The following is a 25,143-nucleotide window of genomic DNA, read 5'->3' as shown; positions in this document are numbered from 1 at the left end:
CTTGGTCTTGTTTGCACTGTCACAGTGGAAAGGGAATGTGAACCATGGCGCTCACCCCCTCTTTTGACCCAGACAGAGTTCCAGCAGCTTCCTCACTGTTTGGCAAGGTTCTGGAGCTAGTTCCTTGAAGTTCTAGTTGCTGTTTTAAACCTTGGCTCTTTTTCTGTGCCTCAAGGGATCCGGGGCTGCCGTGGGCTAGGGGCCAGTGCAGTAGGCCATCCACAGGGCAGATGAATCTACTTAACCCTCAGTACTATCCCTCCCCACTGTAGTTCCTTAGTGTCTCTTCTCCTGCCATTCTCTATGTGGTCTCTATCTTGTGTTGTGCAGAAGCTGTTCTTTTCAGCCCTCAGTTCTTTTTGTTGTGTCCATGGCCATGGTGAAGGTGAGTTCAGGATCTTCCTGAGTCGCCATCTTGGGCCAGAACTCTTCCTGTACCATATTTACTTTATCCATTCATTTATCAGTGGACACTTGGGTGGCTTCCGCATCTAGGCTATGATAAGTAACGTTGCAGTAAACAAAGAGAGTGCATATATATCTTTTCAAAGTAGTGTTTTGTTTCTTTGAGTAAATACCCTGTAGTGGAATAACTGGATCGTATGGTGTTTCTGTTTAATTTTTTGAGGAACCTCCATACTGTTTTCCCATCAGCAGTGCATGAGTGGAAAGTTCCCTTTTCTTCACATCATAGCCAACAGTTATTTCTTACCATTTTCATATTAGGCACTCTGGTGTGAGGTGATGTCATTATGGATTTGATTTGCATTTCCCTCGTGATAGTGATATTCAGCATCTTTTATGTGTGTTTGCCCTGCATATGTCTTCTTTGACAAAATGCCTGTTTAGGTCCTCTGCCCATTTTTTAATCAGATTGTTTGATTTTTGGTGTTGAGTAGTGTAATTGCTTTATGTAATTTGGATAGTAACCCCTTCTCATGTATGTCATTTGCAGATCTCCTGTTCAGTAGGTTGCCCTTTTGTAGATAGTTTTCTATGCTGTGCAAAGACTTTTTGTTTTAGTGTAGTCCTAACAATTTATTTTTCTTTCCTTCACCTGAGGAGACATTTCCATAAATATGTTGCTAAGGCCAATATCTGAGAGATTATAGTCAGTGTTTTCTTTTAGGAGTTTAATGATTTTGGATCTCACATTTAGGTCCTTAGTCCATTTTGAGTTTGTCCCTATGAATGGTGTAAGAAACTGGTCCAGTTTATTAATTCTTTTGCATATACGTGTCTAGTTTTCCCAGTACCATTGATTGAAGATACTTTTCCCATTGAATGTTTTGCCTCCTTTGTTATAGATTAATTCACTGTGTAAGCATGGGTTTATTTCTGGGTTCTCCTGTTCCATGATCTATGTGTCTGTTTTTGTGCCAGTACCATACTGTTTTGATTACTAACAGCTTTACCTTAAATCTGGGATAGTGTTACCTCTAGCTTTGTTTTTCCTTCTGAAGATTGCTTTGGCTATTAAAGGTCTGTTACGGTTCTGAAAATTTTAGGATTATTTGTTCTAATTCTGTGAAAAATGCTATTGGTATTTAATAGGGATTCCATTGAATCTATAGATTGTTTTGGGTAGTATGGACATTTTTAACAATAGTAATTCTTCCAGGTTTCTAGAGCACAAAATATCTTTCCATGTGTTTTTGTCATGTTCAGTTTCTTTCATCAGTGTCCTATAGTTTTCAGAATACAATATAGGTGTTTCACTTCAGTGGTTAAATTATTCCTAGGTATTTTATTATTTTTGATTCAATTTAAATGGGATTGTTTTCTTAATTTCTCTTTCTGTGTATTAATTTTGTATCCTGAAAGTTTGCTGAATTTATCTGTTCAAATTGTTTTGGGTAGTCTTTAGTGTTTTTTGTTTTGTTTTGTTTTGTTTTTAATGTTTGTTAATTTTTGAGAGCGCGCATGCACGCTCTCGCCTGAGTGGGGGAGGGGCAGAGAGAGGGAGACACAGAATCAGAAACAGGTTCCAGGCTCAGAGCTGTCAGCACAGAGCTCAACGCGGGGCTTCAACTCACAAACCAGGAGATCATGACCTGAGTCAAAGTCAGACGCTTAACCACCTGAGCCACCCAGGCGCCCCAGTCTTTAGTGTTTTCTATATAAAGTATCATGTCAGGACACCTGCATGGCTCAGCATCCACCTCTTGATTTTGGCTCAGGTCATGAGATCAAGCCCCGGGTTAGGCACTGCCCTGAGCATGGAGTCTGTTTATGATTCTCTCTCTCTCCCTCTTCTTCTGCCCTTCCCCCACTCATACATTCTCTCTCTCTTTCAAAAGAAAATTTTTATTAAATAAGGTATCATGTCATCTGCAGATAGTGACAGTTTTACTTCTTTATGAATTTGGTTGCCATCCATTTTCTGGCCTGATTGCTACAGCTATGACTTCCAGTACTATGTTGAGTAAAAGTTGTGAGTGTGGACATCCTTGTCTTGATCTTAGAGTAAAAGCTTTCAGTGTTTCTACATTGAGTGTGATGTTAGCTGTGACTTTTTCATATATGGCCTATATTATGTTGAAGTATTTTCCCTCTAAAACCCACTTTGTTTTGAGTTTGTATCATGAATGGATGTGGAATTTTGTCAAATGCCTTTTCTGCATCTTTTGAGATGATCACAAGGTTTGTATCCTTCTTACTAATTTGATATATCACATTGATTTGCGAAAATTGAGCCACTCTTGCATCCTTAGAACAAATCCCATTTGATCATAATGAGTGATCCTTTTAATGTATTGTTGCATGTGGTTTACTAATATTTTGGTGGGGATATTTGCATCTGTGTTCATCAGGAATATGAGCCTGTAGTTTCCTTGTTTCATGTGAGGGCAGTGCTGGCCTCAGAATATACAGTATTTGGAAGCTTTCCTTCCTCCTCTATTTTTTGGCAACGTTTGAGAATAGGTATTAAATCTTCCTTACATGTTTGATAGAATTCACTTGTGAATCCATCTGGTTCTGGACTTTTTTGTTGTTCATTGGGTGTTTTTAGATTATTCAGTCTCATCACACATGATTGGTCCTTTAAAATACATACTCTCTTTTCTCCCTGATTCTATTTTGGAACATTGTGTGTTGCTGGGAAGTTATTTTTCATAATATTCTCTTACAATTCTTTGTATTTCTGTGGTGTCAGTTGTTTTTTGTCCTTTATTTATAAATTTTACTTGAGTCCTCTCTTTCTTGATGAGTCTGGCTAAAGGTTTGTTAATTTTATTTATCTTTTCAGAGAACCAGCTTTTGGTTTCATTGGTGTTTTTTGTTTTTTGTTTTCTGTTGTTTTCGTGTTTCTATCTCATGTATTTCTACTCTAACCTTTATTCCCTTCACTGACTTTGGGCTTTGTATGTTCCTCTTTCTCTAGTTCCTTTAGGTGTAATGTTAGGTTTTTCGAGATTTTTCTTGTTTCTTGAGGTAGGCCTATATCTCTAAATTTCCCACTGAGTACGGCTTTTGCTCGATCCCAAAGATTTTGGACCGTTGTTTCCATTTTTCTATTTCCTGGATTTTTTTTTTTTTTAGTTGACCCATTGGTTGTTTAATAGCATGTTTTTTAACCTCCATGTATTTTGCTTTTTCAAGTTTTTTTTCTTGTAGTTCATTTCTAGTTTCATTCCTTTATTGTCAGAAAAGATTCAGGATATGATTTCAGACTTCTAAAATTATTTAAACCTGTTTGTGGCCTAAGATGATCCGCCTGGAGAATGTACCATATGCACTTGAATGTATATTCTGCAGTTTTGAGGTGGAATATTCTGTGTGTATTTGTTAGGTCTATCTGGTCTAATGTGTCATTCAAAGCCACTTTTTCCTTGTTGATTTTATGTCCAAATGTTTATGAATTGATATAAGTGGGGTGTTTAAGTCACCTATCGTATTATTACTAATTTCTTACTTTATGGCTGTTAATATTTGTTTTATGTATTTAGGTGCTCCTATTTTGGGTGCAGAGATATTTGTAATTCTTAAATTCTCTTGTTGAAGTGATTATTTTATCATTATGTAATTCCCTTTGTCTCTTGCTGCAGTCTTTGACAAAAGTATTGCTACCCCGACTTTTTTTTCCCCTTGCATTTGCATGGAATATCTTTACTCTTACCTTCACTTTCACTCTGTGTGTCCTTAGGTCTGAAGAGTCTCTTGTAAACCACATATAGATCAGTCTTCCCCCCCCTCCCCGCCCCCCCATTCAGTCACCCTGTGTCTTTTGATTGGAGCATTTAATCCATTTACATTTAATTATTCATAGGTATGTATTTTCATTTGTTAATTGCTTTGTGTTTTGTAGTTCTCTGTTCTCTGTCGCTTTTTGGTTTAATGGCTTTAGTGTTATGCTTGGATTCCTTTTTATTTTTTATGTATATCAGATTTATTTTTAGTTACCATTGGGTTCATATATAACATTCTCTGTATAGCATTCTGTGTAAAGTTGATGACCACTTATATTTGAACATGTGCTCAAAAGCATTCAAAAGTACTAAAAGCACTGTTTTTAACCTTCCTTTCCACATTTCGTGTGTATGATTTCATATTTTACGTCTTTTTGTGTATCCCTTGACTAATTTTTTTTAATGTTTATTTATTTTTGAGAGTAAGAGCACGAGTTGGGGAGGGAGAAGGACAGAGGGTCCAAAGCAGGCTTTGTCTTGATAGCAGAGAACCCGATGTGGATGTGACGCACCAACTCACGAACCACAAGATCATGACCTGAACCAAAGTTGGATGTTATCTGACTGAGCCACCCAGACACCCTTCCCTTGACTAATTTTTGTAGATGTAATTGATTTTACTACCTCTGTGTTTTAATCTCCATACTGGCCTTAAAGTATTTAATCTACTACCTTCACTATATGTTTGCTTTTACCTTTGAGAATTTTTCCTTTCCTAGTTTTCTTCTCATTGTGGCCTTTTCTTTCTGCTTAAGGAAATCTCTTTATCATTTTTTGTGAGACTAGTTAACTGGTGATGAACTCCTTTAACATTTGTTTCTAAATGATAACCTTACTGCCTATTCTTGATTGAAGGTTTTTCCCTTTCAGTACGTTGAGTATATCATGCCACTTCCTTCGGGCCTCAAATTTTCTTGTGAAAATGGGATTTCCCTGATCGTAACTTCTTGCTGCTTCTAAGATTCTCTCTTTATCTTTAGTCTTTGATACTTTAATTTTTCTCTTGCTGCTTCTAAGATTCTCTCTTTATCTTTAGTCTTTGATACTTTAATTATTATAGGTCTTGGTGCAGACCTCCTTAGATTTACCTTGTTAGGGGCTCTGCATGCTTCCTGGATCTGGCTGTTTCTTTCCTTTCCCAGGTTAGGGAAGTTTTCAACTATAATTTTTTTTAAGAAGTTTTCTGACCCCTTGTTTTTCTTTTCTTTTTCTGGCATCCCTATAATATGAATGTGTTACAGTGGATGACAGTGCAAATTTCCTTTAACCAGTTCTCATTTCTTATTCTTTTTGATGTTCAGTTTGGTTGCTTTCCATTACCTTGTCTTCCTGATTACTGATCCATTCTTCTTCATTCTGTTATCTGTTGATTCCTTCTAGTGTATTTTTCATTTTAGTTATTGAATTCTTCGATTCTGACTTGTTTTTATATTTTCTCTTTGTTGAAGTTCTCACTGTGTTCGTCTACTCAAGTAGTATCTTTATAACCATTACTTTAAAGCTTCATCAGACATATTGTTTATTTGTTTCATTTAGCTCTTTCACTGTGATTTTTGTTCTGTTCTTTCATTTAGGACATATGCCTCGGTCTCCTCATTTTGTCTTACTCTGTATTTGTGTATATTAGGTATGTCAGCTATAGCTTTTGGTCTTGGAAAGCAGTAACCTTGTGTAGAAGTGGTATTGCAGTGTCCTATGGTGCAGTCCATTCTTTTCACCAGAATCAGGTGCTCCATGGGTGTCCCCTCTGTGGGCTGCATGTGCCCTCCTTATTATGGTTGCGCTGTGATTGCCTTCCATTCAGCTGATCGCAGTCACCCACTTTGCCCACTGTGGGCGCACCGGAACAGGATTTGTTCCCTGTGCTATTATAGGTCCCGCTATAGCTGATGTGGCCTCATTGGTGGGTGGGGCCAGCAGTCATCCTACTTGTGTTCAGTTAGCCTCTCTGCCACAGCTACAAGCACACTGAAGAACAGGGCTTCCTGCTTGTTCAACTACTAAGAGGCTCAGCTTCATGAACTACAGGCATGCTGGTGTGAGGGATTATCTCTCCCCTTCCTCAGCATAGGAGTCACTTTGGAGTGGCCCTGTCGACCTAATGATTTATCACTTGTGGTAGCATAACTAATAATGACAATTCCTTCTGAAGCCTGAGTCTTACAATGTTAAACGTATCTGTGTCTCAAAAAAAAAAATCAATTTTCCCAAATTTTGCAGGTCTCGGCAGACTTGTTGTGAAAAGTTAAATAAAAATTTTCAGCTTTACCAGCAACAAGTTCTCTTGCTACAACTATTGAACTCTTTTGTAGTATGGAAACAGCCATACTACAGTATTTAAATAAGTGTGGCTTTGTTCCAGTAAAACTGTATTTATTAAAGCAACAGGCTAGACTTTGGCCCTCAGACCATAGTTTGCCAGTTCCGTATTAGAATCAGATACCTTTAGGGGCACCTGGGTGGCTCAGTCAGTTGAGCATCCTAACTGTTGATTTCAGCTCAGGTCATGATCTCATGGTTCATGAGTTTGAGCCCTGTGTTGGGCTCCATGGTGGCAGTGTGGAGCCTGCTTGGGATCGTCTCTCTGCTTCTCTCTCTCGCTCTCAAAATTAATTAATTTTTTAGAAAAAGGATATACCTTTGGAGGCAGAAAAAAATTTAAAGTAATACAGAACTGAGATAGGACATAGGCTTTCACTTCTCATACTAACTGTGATTGGTAGTGATGGCTAGGATTATGGTGCTACGTTGGAGTTTTGCTAGCAGTATCATTCTTTAGTATTAGCTTCATCAGTTTTTCTCATTTCTAAAATGGGTAATAGATGGTATAAAATTATAATACCTATATAATAAGATTGTTTTGAGGATTAAGTATCACACATAAATTACTTAGTATGTGTGGCACCAACAAATACAGAGTAAACCATTCACTAATTTTGTGAGTACTTAACTGAGTGCTTACTGTGTGTCAAGCACTATTTCAGTACTGAGGATATTAAATGGTAGGTATTGTCTTAACTCCAGCATTTGAAACTCTTTTCCTTTCATTTGTTTGAATTTCTTACCTCCTAGTTTCTCCTACATCTAACAGCCTTTCCATTCTCCTTCCCTGGCATCTCATCTACCACCCACCTTTCAAATACTAGTTGCAGTCAAGGTCTAACTTTATATTTTATTTTCTTACTCCCTTGAATGTCCCACTCCTTCAGTTCCAATTACAGTATTTACCTAATGACTCCTAATCTGTATTTTTAGGTCACATCTTTCTGCTGTTACAAATCACATTTTTAAAAAAATTTTAAATGCTTAGTTTTGAGAGAAACAGCACAAGCGGGAAGGGGCAGAGAGAGAGGCACAGAATTGGAAGCAGCCTGCAGGCTCTGAGCTGTTAACACAGAGCCCAAGGCGGTGGGGGGCTCAAACCCACGAGTCATGACCTGAGCCGAAGTTCGATGTGTGACCAACTGAGCCACCCAGGTGCCTCAGAAATCACATTTCTGACTGCAACTGAACAATTTTGTTTGTATGATCTCATGGGTACCTTAAGCCTATTTACATATGAATCATCAGATCTGGTTAAATGTAGAATGTATATTTGGGGTGGATCCTGAGATTCTTCTTGCTAATATCCTACAGGCTGCAGGCCACATTTTTAAAAAAAATTTTTTTTAATGTTTATTTATTTTTGAGAGAGACAGAGACAGAGTGTGAGCAAGGCAGGGGCAGAGAGAAAGGGAGACCGAATCCGGAACAGGCTCCAGGCTCTGAGCTGTCAGCACAGCCGAAGTCAGGTGCCCCTGCAGCCCACATTTTTGGTAAAAAGGCCTTAAACCCAGCATGTCCAAAAACTGAATTAATCCTCTTCTGAAAGTATACTATCTTCTGTCCTCTTTCTACAGATGACAGTATCACCAAGCAAAAGCATAAAATAATCATGATTAACCTTTCTTTCACTTCTTTTACACATTATATGCAGTTAATCACCAAATTGTCTCTTCTCCTCCTCAAGAACTTTCAAATCTCACTCCCTTGGCCTTCTCTAGGAATTTAATCAAGACTTTGGCATCTTTCTCCAGAAGGATTAGTTACTTGTTATCTGGTCTAGGTATCACTGTTCCCTTTTCTTTCTTCTATTGCATCTTCTACACAACTACCAAAAAGACCTTTCCCATTAGACATATTTGGTTTCTGTGGCCCTCTTGCCTAAAAGCCTTTATAGTTTACCCATCACATACAGAATAAATGTCAAACTCCATAACATCATGTAGAAGACCCATCACAACGTGCTTTCTCTTTTCTAGTTCATGTCTCTAGTTCTTTGCAGTTCTCTGAACTCTGACCTCTTAAGTCTTTGCACACACTGCATGTTTCTCCTGACTTAGGCCCCTTCTCAGTTGTTCTGGCAAACTGCTCTTCGTTCAAACGTTGTTTTTGTGCGGGCTTTAGACAAAATTTTTCACTCCTTTATCTTCCACAGTTTCCATTATTTAATTTTATAATGTATTTATTTGCTTTGTTGGTTTTTTGCCTCTACCAAACTAGCAACTCCTTAAAGCACAGAATTTTAATGTTTTTGGTCATTAATATGCCCAGAATCTATCTAATACTGTTCCTCGTATTAAGAAGAATTCAAATATTTATTGAGTGGATGAATGGATTTATGAAACTTACCTAATTTAAGGGTGCCCCACTTTTGACAGGTGGAATTCGAGTGAAAAGCTTGTGTGTACATTGGCTGATATATTCCTGATGAATTTATAGTCTTCAAACATTCTTTTTCTGACTTTATCATTCTGGACTAAGAAGTCATATATTTAGTTTGTCTTCATTATTGTACCTCCAGTCTCCCCAAGTTCTTTCAATTATTTAAGTTGCTCTTCTCTGGATATTTTTAAGTGCTTTTAAATTGTTTCGTTGGTGGAAATGCAAGCTGGTGCAGCCATTCTGGAAAACAGTATGGAGGTTCCTCAAAAAACTAAAAATAGAACTACCCTATGACCCAGCAATTGCACTACTAGGCATTTATCCAAGGGATACAGGTGTGCTGTTTCGAAGGGACACATGCACCCCCATGTTTATAGCAGCACTATCAACAATAGCCAAAGTATGGAAAGAGCCCATATGTCCATATATATGTATGTATACACACACACACACATACATACATACATAAATACATATACACACACAATGGAATATTACCCGGCAATCAAAAAGAATGAAATTTTGCTGTTTGCAACTACGTGGATGGAACTGGAGGTTATTATGCTAAGTGAAATTAGTCAGAGAAAAACAAAAATCTTATGACTTCACTCATATGAGGACTTTAAGAGACAAAACAAATGAAGATAAGGGAAGGGAAACAAAAGTAATATAAAAACAGGAAGGGGGGGGCGCCTGGGTGGCGCAGTCGGTTAAGCGTCCGACTTCAGCCAGGTCACGATCTTGCGGTCTGTGAGTTTGAGCCCCGCGTTGGGCTCTTGGCTGATGGCTCAGAGCCTGGAGCGTGTTTCCGATTCTGTGTCTCCCTCTCTCTCTGCTCCTCCCCCGTTCATGCTCTGTCTCTCTCTGTCCCAAAAATAAAAATAAAACGTTGAAAAAAATTAAAAAAAAAAACAGGAAGGGGAACAAAACGTAAAAGGCTCTTAAATATGGAGAACAAACAGAGGGTTACTGGTGGGGGGGGGTTGTGGGAGGAGGGATGGGCTAAATAGGTAAGGGGCACTAAGGAATCTACTCCTGAAATCATTGTTGTACTATATGCTAACTAATTTGGATGTAAATTTAAAAAAATAAAACAAATTAAAAAACATTGTCTTGTTGGGAGGACCCACATGACTCCTAATTCTACACTCCAGATGGTTTGTATACAATAGTATCTTTTCTTTATTTTAGATATACTCTTTTAAGTACCCAAAAGCTGTCTTGAGCAAAGTTGAGAATTCAGTTCTACTGTTTGTTGTTGTTGCTGTTGTTGTATTGTTGTTTCTGCATATGATGCAACATTTTTACTTAGAATATATTCTGATTCAAATAGTTGTTTTTACTAACAAGAAAACATCAAATTGTCATTCCTTATAATTTCATGTGATAGCCACAAGTTTTAACCATACTTGCTATACGCCCTTATACTCAAATCTTAAAACCAGTACATTGTATGACTACTTGTGATGTGATCAAAAGCATATCATTACAGGTAGTCAAGTATATTGTCTTTTTTCATTTATATTTTTACTTACTTTGAAACTACATTAATTCAAACATGTTTAATTTCGAGACTGTCCTTCCTATTATCCCATCATCCTCAATTTTATCTTCTTTTTGAAACGAGGATAGATTTTTTTTTATTTTTGTTTATAGTTAACTCTCAAGAGTCTGAATTACAGGAGTTCTGCAAGTTTCCCAAGAAATAATGTATAGCACAGCTAAGCTCTTATTTTTACAGGGTTGCTGCATAAATGACATGCTGATAAGAATCCAGAGTGAAAAGCTAAAATATTTCATGTGTTGTCTAATCACCTCTGTATATTTGATCACTTTAAAGGATTATTCCCAAAACTGCCTTTATAACTGACAAAGAAGTTGGCATAGGAACACTTTCTGGGGGTGCCTGAGTGGCTCAGTAGGTAGAGCATCCAACTCTGGATTTTTGGCTCAGGTCCTGGTCCCAGGACTGTAGGATTGAGCACCCTGTGGGGCTCTACTCAGAGCATGGAGCCTGCTTATACTGTCATATAGCCCATCCTAGTGCCGTATGTACAGAAAAGTAGTCAAGTTTATCTGTTAAAAGATTACTTCACAGCTTGTAAAATGTGAGTTGCTACTACTGAGTATTTAACAGATATTCTCCTCATTCAAAATTAGGAGGCTTTATAGATCTGTGCTTAGCAAAGAGCAAAGAACTAGTGAAAATAGTCATTAGTGACATTAAATTTAAATTTGTTCATTTATTTCAGCCTATTAAAAATCTATTGAATAAATGAATGAACATTATTAAATGCACTAGGCTCTATTAAATGGATACAAAAAATATATATAAGAATAGTTCTTTTCCCTAGGCACCTTGATTTCGTGTCCAGCTTGATTTCAGGTCAGGTCGTGATCTCATGGTTTGTGGGATCGAGCCCCATGCAGACTGCAGGGACTCTGCTTGGGATTCTCTCTCTCTGCCCCTCCCCTGCTCACACTCTGTCTCAAAATGAATAAATGAATTTAAAAAAAAAACAACAGGGGCGCCTGGGTGGCGCAGTCGGTTAAGCGTCCGACTTCAGCCAGGTCACGATCTCGCGCTCCGTGAGTTCGAGCCCCGCGTCAGGCTCTGGGCTGATGGCTCAGAGCCTGGAGCCTGTTTCCGATTCTGTGTCTCCCTCTCTCTCTGCCCCTCCCCCGTTCATGCTCTGTCTCTCTCTGTCCTAAAAAATAAATAAACGTTGAAAAAAAAAATTAAAAAAAAAACAACAACAACTTTAGAACAAAGAGTAGTCTTTTTCCCCAGAGAGATTTCTTAGGCAGTAGAGAACACACTTCAAGTTAAGCAGTGTTTTGCACAGGTGTGCATATAGCCTTTGCCAAAGGAATGGTATAAAATGCAACAGGATATCATGAGACCATTTTTGTTTGGGGATTCAGGAATCTGCAGAGTATTTGGACAAGGATGAAGTTGATAGAGAAGAAATCCTAATAAGCAGACTAATGACCAATTTTATTTTGAACTAAATTTTGTAGGGAAAATACAGATAAGGGTCTTTTCCGACAAGTTCTTAACCTTAAAAAGAAAAACTATTTACCGCTCTTCGTTTTATATACTTGCATTTAGGACAATAAAAGACCTTCGTAATGAAATGTGTATAGTGCTTGTTATTGCTAATTAATTGTAAGTTTAAAAAGTAAGTTCTCAAAAGCATGTATATCACCATAAAATCTAAGAACTCTCAAGTATCTAAGTGAAACATCTCACTTGAACAATTTAACGTGATCATTACTAAAAAATTGATAAAATATAAACCCAAAAAAGGAAAAGCATTCATTTGAAACTTCCCCAAACCCTGTACTCCAGATATAACCCCCTATTAAAATAATAGTTAACATTTTTTTTTTAAATGGTTCTGTGTATTATACCAGGTATTTTATATATGCTGGGTTAATTTAAGATTTTGTATAGTGCTTCTGGCCTTTATTTACAAATATGAGTTTGCTTCTATGTCACTAAACAGATTAATTTTTAATGATTGGATGCATTCTATAATGTAGTCCATGTTATTAACATACTTATTAACCTGTAGTTTTTGTTACAAGTTTATAGTTTTTTCCCCCAAGTTTCTAGATTTGGTTAGCAGGACCTTATGTGTTATAGATCTTTGCATTACTGTACAATTATTTCCTCAGAATCAATACCTAGAAGGGGACTTTCAGATTTAAAGAATATGTACATTTTAGGACTTCAGGTTCATTTTGTTAAATACCTGTCTGGAAATATGTGTCCTCTTATATTTCTCCCACAACTAACCCCCAGAAAAATCCTTCTCTCCACCCCCTCTAACCCTAAATGTGTTTAACTTTTGTCACTCTGAATGAGGCAATTCATTGTTTTGACATTTGATTTTTAGTGAGGTTGAACATTTATTTCAAATGTTTATGACCATCTGTATATTTGTACATTACATGCTCCTGTCCCTAGCCCTTTTCTCCATCTAGTATGCATTTCTTAACTTAATAAGAACTCTTCCCTACATTACATGGTGGGCATTATTTTCCTAGGCATATTAGTGTTTTAATTTTGTTTCTAGTGGTGTCAGCTATCCTGAAGTTTTCATTTTTATAGAGGCATATCAATAAAGTATTTCCTTTATGGTCATGATTAGGAAAGGAATTTTATATTCCACATTCAAGTCATCTATTTTAAATACTATGGCAGTATTCTAAACTTGTAATGCTTCTCACAGTTGAAATTATTAGTGTGATTACTTATTTAGCGTCTTTCTTCCTCACCAGACTGTAAACTCCATAAGAGCAGGAATCATGTTTTGTATAGCTTTATCTCTGTGGTCTGGCATACAGTTAGATATGCAATAAATACTTGTTGAATGAACTGAAAATGTTAATCCATGTGGATTGAGATATATATGATAATAGAATAATACATAATAGATTATATAATAGATTATATTATATATCTTACATTAGATATAAGATAGAAAAACAGGTGCCTGTATCCATTTTTTTTTCCCCAAATAGTTTGACAGTTTTCTCCAGTGTTTCGTGTTTGTTTGTTTGTTTCCCAGAGAGAGATCACAGGCACACAAGCAGGGGAGGGGCAGAGAGAGAATCCCAAGCAGGCTCTGTGCTGACAGCACAAGACAGGGCTCAATCTCATGAACCATGAGATTATGACTTGAGCCAAAATCAAGGGTGGGAGGCACCCCTCCAGTGTTTTGAATAATTCACGCACACACACAATCTTTCTCTCCTTCCCTATCTGATTTTTTTTTTTTTTTAAACGTTTATTTTTGGGACAGAGAGAGACAGAGCATGAACGGGGGAGGGGCAGAGAGAGAGGGAGACACAGAATCGGAAACAGGCTCCAGGCTCTGAGCCATCAGCCCAGAGCCCGACGCGGGGCTCGAACTCACGGACCGCGAGATCGTGACCTGGCTGAAGTCGGACGCTTAACCGACTGTGCCACCCAGGCGCCCCTTCCCTCTCTGATTTGATAGTTTTACCATATTAAACAACTTATGCAGATATTTGAATTTCTCCAGATTTCATAATCTGTTTTACTCTTCTAGTATTGGTATCACATAGTATGTTAACAATAGAACAAATTCTCCTCCCATATTTCACTTTTTCTAAACTACCCTGACTTCTTACACATTTACTCTTCTCACAGAACTTTACTGCCATTTTGTCAAGCCCTTAGAATCCCATTGGAATTTGGGATTTTGATTAGTTTGAAACAACATCTTAAAATATTTATTCTTCCCATTGAATAATATGCCTTTCCACTTATTTATGTATTTTAATTTCCTTAGTTTTTTTTTGTAGAAGATCTAATGTTTTATTGAGCTTATTTATACTTTTCGTATTAATCTTTGTAGCTAGCTTGAGTTTGGAAGTGAACAATTTGAATCTTTTTCTTTTTTCTTAAGCTTTCGTCAGGAGTGATAAACCCAAACTATTCAGAGGACTACAAATCAAGGTAAGAGGATTTTAATGGAATCCTTTTTTTTTTTTCCTTCAGTATTGTTTTCTGAATTAAAATATTTGAATAGTTTTTTTTTAATACCTTAGAGCAATTTTAGGTTTGCAGAAAAACTGATCCAAAAGTACACTGCTCCTATATATACTCCCTCCCTACTCTCACCTTACTTCATCCCCACTTCCCTTATTAACATCTTACGTTGAAGTGGTATAATTGATGAACCAATACTGATACAGTATTCATAAATTCTGTAGTTTGTATTAGGGTTTATTTTTTATATTGTGTAGGTAGTTTTAGGAGTTTTGCCAAATATATATAATATCATGTATGTACCATTACAGTATCCTACAGAATAGTTTCATTGCCCTAAAAATCTCCTATGCTGTACCTATTCATACCTCCTCCCTGCCCCACCCCAAACCCTTGGTCACCCTTGGTGACCACTGATCTTACCACCTCTGTAGTTTTTTCATTTTCCAGAATGTCATATGGTTGGAATCATACAGTATGTAGCCTTTTCAGATTGGATCCCATATCTTCTTGTAGCTGGATAGCTCATTTCTTTTTGACAATAAATATTATTAGTATTCTGTTGTACCATCATTTGTTTTTATATTCACCAATGGAAGAACATTTGGGTCACTTCCAATTTTTGGCAATTACAAATAAAGCCGCCATACACATTTTTGTATTGCCATAAATTTTCAGCTTGTTTAATTACCTAGAAGCACAGTTGCTGGGTCACATAGTAAGCCTGTTTAGCTTTATAAGAAATCCCCAAACTGTCTTCTAAATTGGGTGTATCATGTTGCATTCCCACCAGTTAGGATGAGAGTTTCTGTGACTCCACATCCTCACCAGCATCAAGTATAGTCAGTGCCTTGCATTTTAGCCATTCTAATAAGTACATAGTATTATCTCATAGCTTTAATTTGCAGTTCCCTAATTGAGCATCTTTTCATAAGCTTATTTGCCATCTATTTATCTTCTTTGGTATATCTGTTGATCTTTAGCCTACTTTTTAAAATTTTGTGATACATTAAGTTTATCATCTTAACTATAAAAATACAGTTAGTAGTATTAAGTATATTCACCTTGTGCAACAAATCTGTAGAATTTTTTCATCTGGCAAAACAAACTCTATACCCATAAAACACTAATTCCCCCTCTCCTCCTCCCAGCCCTTGGCCAACCACCCTTCTACTTTGTTTATGTGATTTTCACTACTTTAGATACCTTATAGGAGTTGAATCATGCAGTATTTGTCCTTTCATGGCTGACTTAATTCACTTAGCATCCAGGTTGAAGCATGCAACTGGATGTCTTTTTCTGCATCCACTGATGTATTTTTCCTATTTAGCCTATTGGGGACGATATATTATATCCATTGATTCTCAAATGTTGTGCCAGGCTTGTATACCTGGAATAAATCTAAATTGACCATGGCATATAATTCCTTTATACATTGTTAGATTTGACAATACTTGGTTGAGGATTTTTACAACTATATTCTACATGTTTATCTCTTGTAGACTAAAATGAGGTTTTGAATAGTCAAATCTTTTACTTTGTAGATAATTAACCAAAAATGATTACATAGTATTGTTATTGATTCATTAACCTAGAGGGCCTATATTTCTGAACTCCACAAATGGGTTGAGAATGTACCAAATGCTGGTAATCACATCAGAGCTTGTCTCCAGCTCTAGAGTTCACAATCTAGAAAAACTAAAGCATAAATTGCTGAAAGGTCTAAGAGCTGCTTTCATCATCACTGCTACATCTTTAGTTATGTAGTTCTACTTAATTTAGCAATGAAGATTGATTTTGAAATGAATTGGGATATGTTTGTTGATGGTGTTGATCACATTTAGCCAGAGTTAGAATTTCTCCATTCTGTCAAAATATTAGTCAACTAATTATAACAACAACAACAAAATCATTGGATTTCTTAAAGAAAATTTAAAATCCAATACAGAATTCTGATAATTTGTGTGCACAGCCTACTTCCAGTCATTCTCATTTGGAACTTGTCTGCCTCCTCTAAGTTTTAAGCTCATCTAGAGTTTAAGTGTATGCAGTAAATATGTTACATTTAATCTTAAATCTCAAATGATCTTGCTACCGACAGGTGTTTTTCTTTTTAGAGGTAAATGTGATTTTCTCTTTTTTTTTTTTTTTTTTAATCCTGGAAGACCTGTTGTGATGTCCTGTAAGCCTTATTTTTATTGGGTTAAGCTGGATTGAATTGGTTTGGGTTTGGGTTGAGGCTGAGAAGCCTCTTCCAAGCAGATAATAATGATTCATTATTGTCCTTCTTTTTTGTAGTATGTTCGTGGTTCAGACCCTGTATTAAAGCTTTTGGACGACAGTGGGAACATTGCTGAAGAACTAAGCATCCTCAAGTGGAACACAGACAGTGTAGAGGAATTCCTGAGTGAAAAGTTGGAACGCATATAAATCTTGCTTCAATTTTGTCCTATCCTTTTGTGACTTTATCAAATGAAATATTACAGTACCTAGAGAATATTGTAGTTTTGCTTCCTTCTCTTTCTTTTTCCGTGAGGCATTAAACATCTAATTAACAGTTGAAGTGGCAGCACGGCTCACGTTACCCAGGGATTTGGCACGCTTAACAAAACTCGTTTTTAATAAAGTTCCATCCTCCTATAGTTGTTGGGACCACTAACAAAATGCTTTGTAATAGCCTGTGGTTAATTAGGCAAATGATGGTTTGTAATAATTGGTCCAGTTTTACAAAGGACAGATTTTTAAATCCGGGAGGTTAATAAGGGAGAGGATTGCTGTGCCTCATCCATGCACTGTGTGCTCTTTGAAAGTAATAACAAAAAACTACAAAGCAAATAAGATAGACTGAGCCTCAACAGATTGCCTGATTCTCAGATTCTCTCATATTTTTGTAATACCCAGCTTTCCTTTGAATAGAAATGTTATAGTTTATAATGAATGTGTTGCATTAAAACTTTATGGCTTCATTATTGTAAAACAGATTCAAGATCTACAGTAAGAGGGAAACATTCACAACGATTTGCATTAATGAAGACTACACAGAAAACCTTCATGAGGATTTGTGTGGATCTGATGATATTTAGCAAATTTTTGTGCTTTACCTTCTTACAGAAAAGCCAATTTAGAAAGGATCGTTTTTAAGACCAAAATATAAATAAAGTTTCAAAAATCAATGAGAATTTGAAATTCTGATTTGTTCTTTCATGTCTAAAAAATGATACATTTCTCAGTGTATTTTTTATGTTCTTTTCGTAGAAGCCCTCCCTTTTTTATCCAAATTATTAAAATGGCTACACTGCTTGAAACTTATAACTTAATTGTGGGTAATGTTGCTTTATATTTGCAATTTTTTTATTTCTCTAAATTGCTTTCATCCGTGAACACGTTTTTATTGATACCTTCTATAAGGAATATTTCAAAAGACAGAATTTTTATGCACTATTAAAAATGATTTTTCTTGGGGCACCTGAGGGGCTCAATTGGTTAAGCTTCGGCTCAGGTCCTCATCTCACAGTTTGTGAATTCAAACTCCACATCAGGCTCTGGGCTGAGCGTGGAGTCTGCTTGGGATTCTCTCTCCCCCTTTCGCTCCCCCATATCCACATGTGTGTGCGCACTCTCACAGAAATAAACATTCATTTTTAAAAAATGATTTTTGTTGCTTGACCCTCTGTTTGATGGTTCACTCAAAACAACATTCATCCAAATGAATTTAGGTCATTTAAACCTCTTACTAACTTATCAAATTGGTCTAATCTTATTATGTCAGCTTAATCTTAGGATAAATTATTTTAATCTGGAAACTTTAAAAATAAATCGAGAATTAAACCATCTAAATGAAGGATATTTGAAGTCTTTAAAGACAACTCTACCAGAAAACTGTATATAGAATATTTTAATAGAGATTGGTTAATTTTTACTAGCATTTAATAGTACTCAAAAGTACTTAAAACATACTTAAAAGTATGTTTATTAAAGCCATGAAGAGAATAAACCCTAGGCAAGTTGGTTAATCAATATATGAGAAGTCTTAACAAACAGACTGTGATCTACCTTTGATCATTTAGAGTAATGGGAAGAACCATCATTGTGATAGTAGAAGACTCTGGATAGTGTGGCACTAATTCCCAGTGGCTGTTGTTACTTCAGAACAAGAGGCAGGGGAAGCAGTCATGGACAGTGGAAAAAGCAGCACAAGGAGGTGCTACCACATACAGATGAACAGTAGAAGGGGTGACATTTCAAAACTTCTGGATTGGCACAGGACACTAATTGGACTGCTGTCTGAGCAGGGAGAGCCAATTAAATGAGTATCTGGCATTGGTTTAAAAAAAAAAAAGAGTGACGAGAAGTTTAAAAAGTCCTTTAAAGTTATTATATTCAAGTTATTATGAGAGATCAAAAGAGGCTAAAGAACCCCACAGGATCTTAGAACTTGAAGTTCTTGAGTTGATAAATAACCGTTTTCTACCAAGCTCCACTATTTTAACTGTGAGGTTCACTGAATCAGCCAATTCTGACTTTTTCACCAGTTCCAACCAAAGGACACCTGAAAGCCCTTTTTAAAAAAAATGATTACCAGGAAAGAGAAAAATACTGATCCAAAAGTGTCATTTTGTAGCCCAGTTCTGACATTTGATTAAGTTTATTTATGTTCACAAATATGAATATGTAATACTTGATACTTATAAATTTGTTCCCCCTGCCAAAGTGTTACATATAACCTAAAACAGTTTATCTCTAAATTCCTGAATTTGGCAAAAGCCTCATAAAAGGAACTACGAACAAAAACTAGCGTTTCTTGTTTTAACAGGATTTGAGGTTTAAAAGCTAATCTAAAATTAAAAGATACTAAAATGCAGAAAATGCTTTTGGAAGCAAATACTGCAAAACTTTGGAAAGTAAAATCGGCCTTACCTTGTACGTGAAAGCAAATACATGGAGAGAAGGGGTACAGGTTCCAGATAGGAGCACAGCTAGGTAAGTAGTTCTTTTACTTGAGAATTCTAAAGTGCATTCTAATTACATTCTGTGGTGACAGAGGACTTGTTCTGGGAGAAGGCCTGCGTTTGTGCCCAAAAATTCAGACTAGACTTTTGCTGATTAAATGTAAGCATTTTAGGGGCGCCTGGGTGGCGCAGTCGGTTAAGCGTCCGACTTCAGCCAGGTCACGATCTCGAGCCCCGCGTCGGGCTCTGGGCTGATGGCTCGGAGCCTGGAGCCTGTTTCCGATTCTGTGTCTCCCTCTCTCTCTGCCCCTCCCCCGTTCATGCTCTGTCTCTCTCTGTCCCAAAAATAAATAAACGTTGAAAAAAAAAATTTTTTTTTAAAATAAAAATAAATGTAAGCATTTTAGGGGCGCCTGGGTGATTCAGTTGGTTAAGTGTCCGACTTCAGCTCAGGTCATGATCTCATGGTTCGTGAGTTCATGCCCTGCATCGGGCTCTGTGCTGACAGCTCAGAGCCTGGAGCCTGCTTTGGGTTCTGTCTCTGGCTCTCTCTGCCCTTCCTCCGCTCTCACACATGCTCGCTCGCTCTCTCTCAAAATTAAGCATTTTTTAAAAATGTAATAAAAAAGTAATAAAACTGTCTATAACCCCACAATCCTAATACCCAAGGCAGTTTTAAAGTCATTCACAGATGTGTGCAGAGCAGCAAAAAATTTGAATCCCCCAATGCACACATTCCCAGCTAAAGTCAAAGTGACACTGCCTTATTTCAGCTCTCATGCTGTAGACAAATAGCCTTTTCATAGTCTATTTAATGCCACGTTTTTTGTATTTTTGTGCTTTTTGTTGATTTAGCCTTTTAAAATGGCCCCCAAGCTGAGTACTAAAGTGCTGTCTAGTGTTCCTAATACGAGCAAAAAGGCTACAATGCACCTTATGGAAAAGAGGCATTTTAGAGTTTTGTTGAGGCATGAGTTACAGTGCTAGGGGCCATGAGTTCAGTGGTGATAAAATCAACCGTATGCTTCAAGTGTCTTCAAATAGAAACACAAATAGGTTGACAAAAATTTTGTGACCAACGGCTTCCAGGAACTTAACCCTGCCTGTATGTCCCCTGAGAGCAAGGGTCTGTTACCTGTAAATTCAGCTTTGCAGCAACTTTATAGAACTACCATAAGTACTGGAAATGGACTATTACTGTACATTTTTATTGAGATACAATTCACATTACCCACTTAGAGTATGCAATTCAATGTTTTTTTAGTATATTCACAGAATTGTGCAATCATCATCCACTAAATTTAGAACATTTTCATCATCTCAAAAAGAATTCCTATACCTATTGGCAGTGACTCCCACACCCACCTACCCCCAGCCCTGAAAACCACTAATCCTGCTTTTCTGTCCAAGTGGGTTTTCCTGTTCTGGATATTTCATATAAATGGAATCATCCAATATGTGGTTACTTGGCTCACATCTTTCATTTAGTATGTCCTCAAGGCTCATCCATATTACAGCATGTGTCATCAGTGCTTCATTCCTTTTTATGGCTAATATTCCTTTGTATGACTATACCGTATTTTATCCATTATTTGGTAGACATTTTGATTGTTTCCACTTTGGGGCTGTTATGAATAATGCAGCTATATGTACTCATGTACAAGTTTGTGTATAGAATTAACTTTCATTTCTCTTACGTCTATTCCTAGGAAGGGAACTGCTGAATCATACTATCTATGTTTAACTTTTTGAGGCACAGCCAAACTTCCAAAGCGGCTACACCATTTTACGTTCCCACCAGCAAATGTACAGAGTTCCACTTTCTGTAGGTCCTAAATTTCTTGATCTCTCATTAAGAGTACTCATTTTATAGTCTCATCATCAGGGGCTACTGAGATGTGTTAAGTGCTTTGCCCCCCATTAACCCGTCTTCAGACTGTAATTGTCTTTCAGTTCTTTATTCTCTCAATTTTACCTGCCCTACTGTCACTTTACTCTCTTTCCCAACCTCAGTCATTAAAAAAACTAATGTCCCGGGGTGCCCGGGTGGCTCAGTCGGTTAAGCGTCCGACTTCAGCTCAGGTCATGATCTCGCGGTCCATGAGTTCGAGCCCCGCGTCGGGCTCTGTGCTGACAGCTCAGAGCCTGGAGCCTGTTTCAGATTCTGTGTCTCCCTCTCTGACCCTCCCCCATTCATGCTCTGTCTCTCTCTGTCTCAAAAATAAATAAACGCTAAAAAAAAAATTTTTTTTTTTTAAAAACTAATGTCCCCACATCTAGTAGAGGTCACATTCTAATGAGAGCTAACAAATAAAAGCACAAATATAACAATTATGGTAAAAGTAAAGAAGAAAAAGTTACTAGAAAAGAACTACAAAGGAAACTAATGAGCTTAGGGAGCTCTGAAGGATGTGATATTTAAACTGAGGTCTAAAATATGAATAGAAGCTCTCCACGTAAAGAGTGAATTAAAATGTCTTCCAGTCAGAAGGGAGAGCATGTGCAAAGATCCTGGCTTAGTAGAAAGTTTGGAAGCCACATACCTGAAAGAAGGCCAATATGTCTGGAAACAAGTTAACCAGAGGAAAGGGTAGTAGGAAATGAGGTCATGAGGGTAGGCAGGGAGGATCCAATACATGTCATCTAAGAATTCAGCTGTATTCTGAGTTGCTTTCAGAATAAAACCTTGAGCCGGGGAATGACAAAATCCAATAAGGCCAACTCCAAAGGTCATAAACAATCAACAAATATTTATGCCTACATAAACACTTAGCTTTCACCAAGGACTAATAACCTCTTCAGGAACCTTTAGTATACAACTTGCTTTGAGTCCAATATTCATGTGTGCGCATACTAAAAGGATTCTTAAAATATTCACTAGTTATGTGAACTAAGAGGAAGTGTCTTCGTTCACACTACACTCAGGCATTCCTCCTTGCCATCTTTAAGCTAAGCACAAATCTCAATTCTAGCTCCAGGGAAAGACCGTGGAGCTCTAGTCTTGGAACTATTTGACTCAACATCCAAGCCTTTTCTGTTACCACCTCCATTGTAACGGTTACCAGAGTTCTTGGGACTGGTTCGATCTCCTCCGATATTCAGACTTTTCACCTAAGTCCCTGGTTCCAGTTGCCTGATCTTTCCAGTTGCCTGAATGCCCATATGCCCATGAATACCAAATGAGACTATCCTGTTTGCCACTCAAGATTTTGAAATCCATTATCCTGGCCTGAATTGTGCTTCCATTTCTTCTTTCCTGGCTTGAACATCTGGATACTGAGGCTGATCTGATTTCTGTGTTTTCCTAACTAATCCACTTTAAAGTGGATATTTTATCTCTGCATCTTAGTCCAACAATACAGAATTCTCAGTTCTTTCCCATATGGAATGAAATCTCTGTCCATCTCTACCCTTTGCCTACCCACTTGGTATTAGCTACATCTTACTCCACAGGCCCAGCCAGACCCCAGCCAACCATCTAGTCTAGTTTCTTTTACTGCATAACAAATCACACCAAAACTTTAAGTGGTTTAAACCCTAATTATTTTGCTCACAGATATATACTTTGGGCAGTGAGGGCAGCTCATTTCTGCTCCATCAGGCATCAACTGAACTAGCTCAACTGGGACAAGAGGATCCACTTCCAAGATGGGCCACTCGGAGCTGGCAAACTGGCACTGACTGTAAATTCTATTCCGTTAGGCAGTGTAGGCTTTCTCACAGCATGGTGCCTGGGTTCCAAAAGCAAGCATCTTTCTAAGAAGCAGGAAGTGAAAACCCTATTTCTCAAGGCCTGGGCCCCAAAATGACATGATGTCACTTTCACCATATTCTATGAGTCAAGCAGTCACAGAGCTTAGATTGAGGGGAAGGAGACGTAAACTCAGTGGAGGAGTGTCATGTTTTAGAGCCATGTTTTTTTGGATTTTTGGAGCCATGTTTTAAAACCACCACACCTGCTCACCTACAGCCCAGTGCATTTAGGCGATCTTTTCTTTCTGCCCCACCCTCCCTTTTTTTAGTATGTTTTTATTTTGCCTTAAGGGGCATTTTTCTCATTGCAGACTTGCTTTTAGCACTGTTTGAGAAATTCTTAGTTGCTACATGTGGTTCTAGGTCTAAAATTTGCCCCTTGGGGCACCTAGATGGCTCAGTCGGTTAAGCATCCCACTCAATTTCCACTCAGGTCATGTTCTCACAGTTTGAGAGTTTGAACCCTGTGTTGGGCTCCATGTTGACAGCGTGGAGCCTGCTTGGGATTCTCCCCCTCTCCCTCCCTCCCTCTCTCCCTTTCTAGCTGTTCCTCCCCGGCACACACACTCTCTCTTTAAATAAAGACACTTAAAAAATATTAAAACTTGCCTCTTGGACTTCTAATTAGAGCAAAGCAACTTTGTCAGTTTTGAACTGCTAATTTTCAAAGCAACATGAACATCTCTAAGTTAGTGTCACACATGACACTCCCAACCTTAAAGCAGACCTGATGTAAGATACCTGCCCACTCTGCCAGCACAATTCAATAATTCTGTTTATCTGGTCACCTTATTTGTAATTGGTAGCAATAAACTTCATATTCATGAATATGAATGATGATTTGTTTTAAATCGTCAACATTTCTTCCTGTGATGGCTCAAAATGGCCAGGCTATGGTACCCAGTTGTTTAGTCAAACTCTAGTCTAGATGTTGCTATAAAAGGTACTATTAAATATGATTAATAGTTGTAATCATTTGAAGGCCCTAACAACAAAGACTGAGGTTTCCTGAAGTGGAAGGAATTCTGCCTCAAGAGAGCAACACAGATAGTTCTCCAGTCCAAGGTGGCAACATAGGAAGACCCTGAACTCACATCCTCCATGGACACACCGAATCTACACCTCATTATAGAGCAGTGTGTCCTAAATAATTGCTGACTGCAGCTTCTGCAATAAAAGATAGACCATATAGAGAAGGCCAAGGGAGACCCAGAACAGAGTAACAAAGAGCCCCCAACACCTGATTCTGTAAACTGCAGTGGGGAGAGCCGATACGGAGGGACCACGAGCAGATTCATCTGCCCTGGGGCACAGGAAAAAAGGCACAGTTTAAAACGGCAACTAAATTATAAAGGAACGAGCCTAGAACCCTATCAAACAGTGGGGGAGACGCTAGACCTCTGTCCAGGTCAGAGGGGCTAGTGAGCACCGTAGTTTACCTCTCCCCTTCACCTTGATAGTACAGATGGGAGCTAACTCTGGGCACCTGTTGCCTCAGCAAGCCCTGGACACTCCAGGGCACAGAGAAAAAGGCTGTGGTTTTAAAAAGCAATGAGAACATAAAGAATCCAGCCCTAGAACTCCACCAAATGGCTAAGGAGCTGCCGGAATTCTAGGTCGGAAGGGCTGGCAAGCACCAAAATGTACCTTTCCCCTCCACCGTGACAGTGCATACAGGAGAAGGGTCTGGATCCCCTGGCCAACCTACCATCTCAGTAAACTCGGCCCCAGCCCACACCAGCCCAAGCCATCCCACCAAGGAGTTCCAGAAAAGTGCACACCAGGACAATCCTGGTCAGCACTCACTACAGCTCCAGTTGTCTTGCTAAGGTGACCCAAATACAAAGCATCCTGGAACACTCCAGGCCCACATCACTTTGCCTCCAGACAACTTGCCAGGACAATATTGGCACATAGCACCCCAGGAACTCCCTGCTCATAGCTATTTTTATTCTAACTATCCCACCAGGGTGCCTTCTTTACAAAGTGCCCTGGGACTCCCCAGCCCAAGCCTGCCTTGGCT

The 25,143-nt window shown here is 38.0% G+C and overlaps 1 protein-coding gene across 2 annotated transcripts in view; it reads left to right on the top strand.

The window, feature by feature from the left end:
• Positions 1–17,591, top strand: part of SELENOF (selenoprotein F) — a 59,663-nt gene extending 42,072 nt beyond the window's left edge. Inside the window, exons 4-5 of one of the 2 annotated variants that reach the window (XM_025935251.2) lie at positions 14,336–14,385; positions 16,717–17,591. In XM_025935251.2, coding sequence (XP_025791036.2) covers positions 14,336–14,385; positions 16,717–16,848 — 182 coding nt within the window. In that variant the 3' untranslated portion in view covers positions 16,849–17,591. The remainder of the gene's footprint in view (positions 1–14,335; positions 14,386–16,716) is intronic. The other variant, XM_025935252.2, reaches the window with a different exon arrangement.
• Positions 17,592–25,143: the final 7,552 nt, after the last annotated feature.

This window comes from Puma concolor, chromosome C1 (genome assembly GCF_028749965.1).
Source record: "Puma concolor isolate L17-30 chromosome C1, mPumCon1.1.hap2, whole genome shotgun sequence".
Lineage (NCBI taxonomy): Eukaryota > Metazoa > Chordata > Mammalia > Carnivora > Felidae > Puma > Puma concolor.
This window is presented reverse-complemented; position numbering and strand designations above follow the sequence as displayed.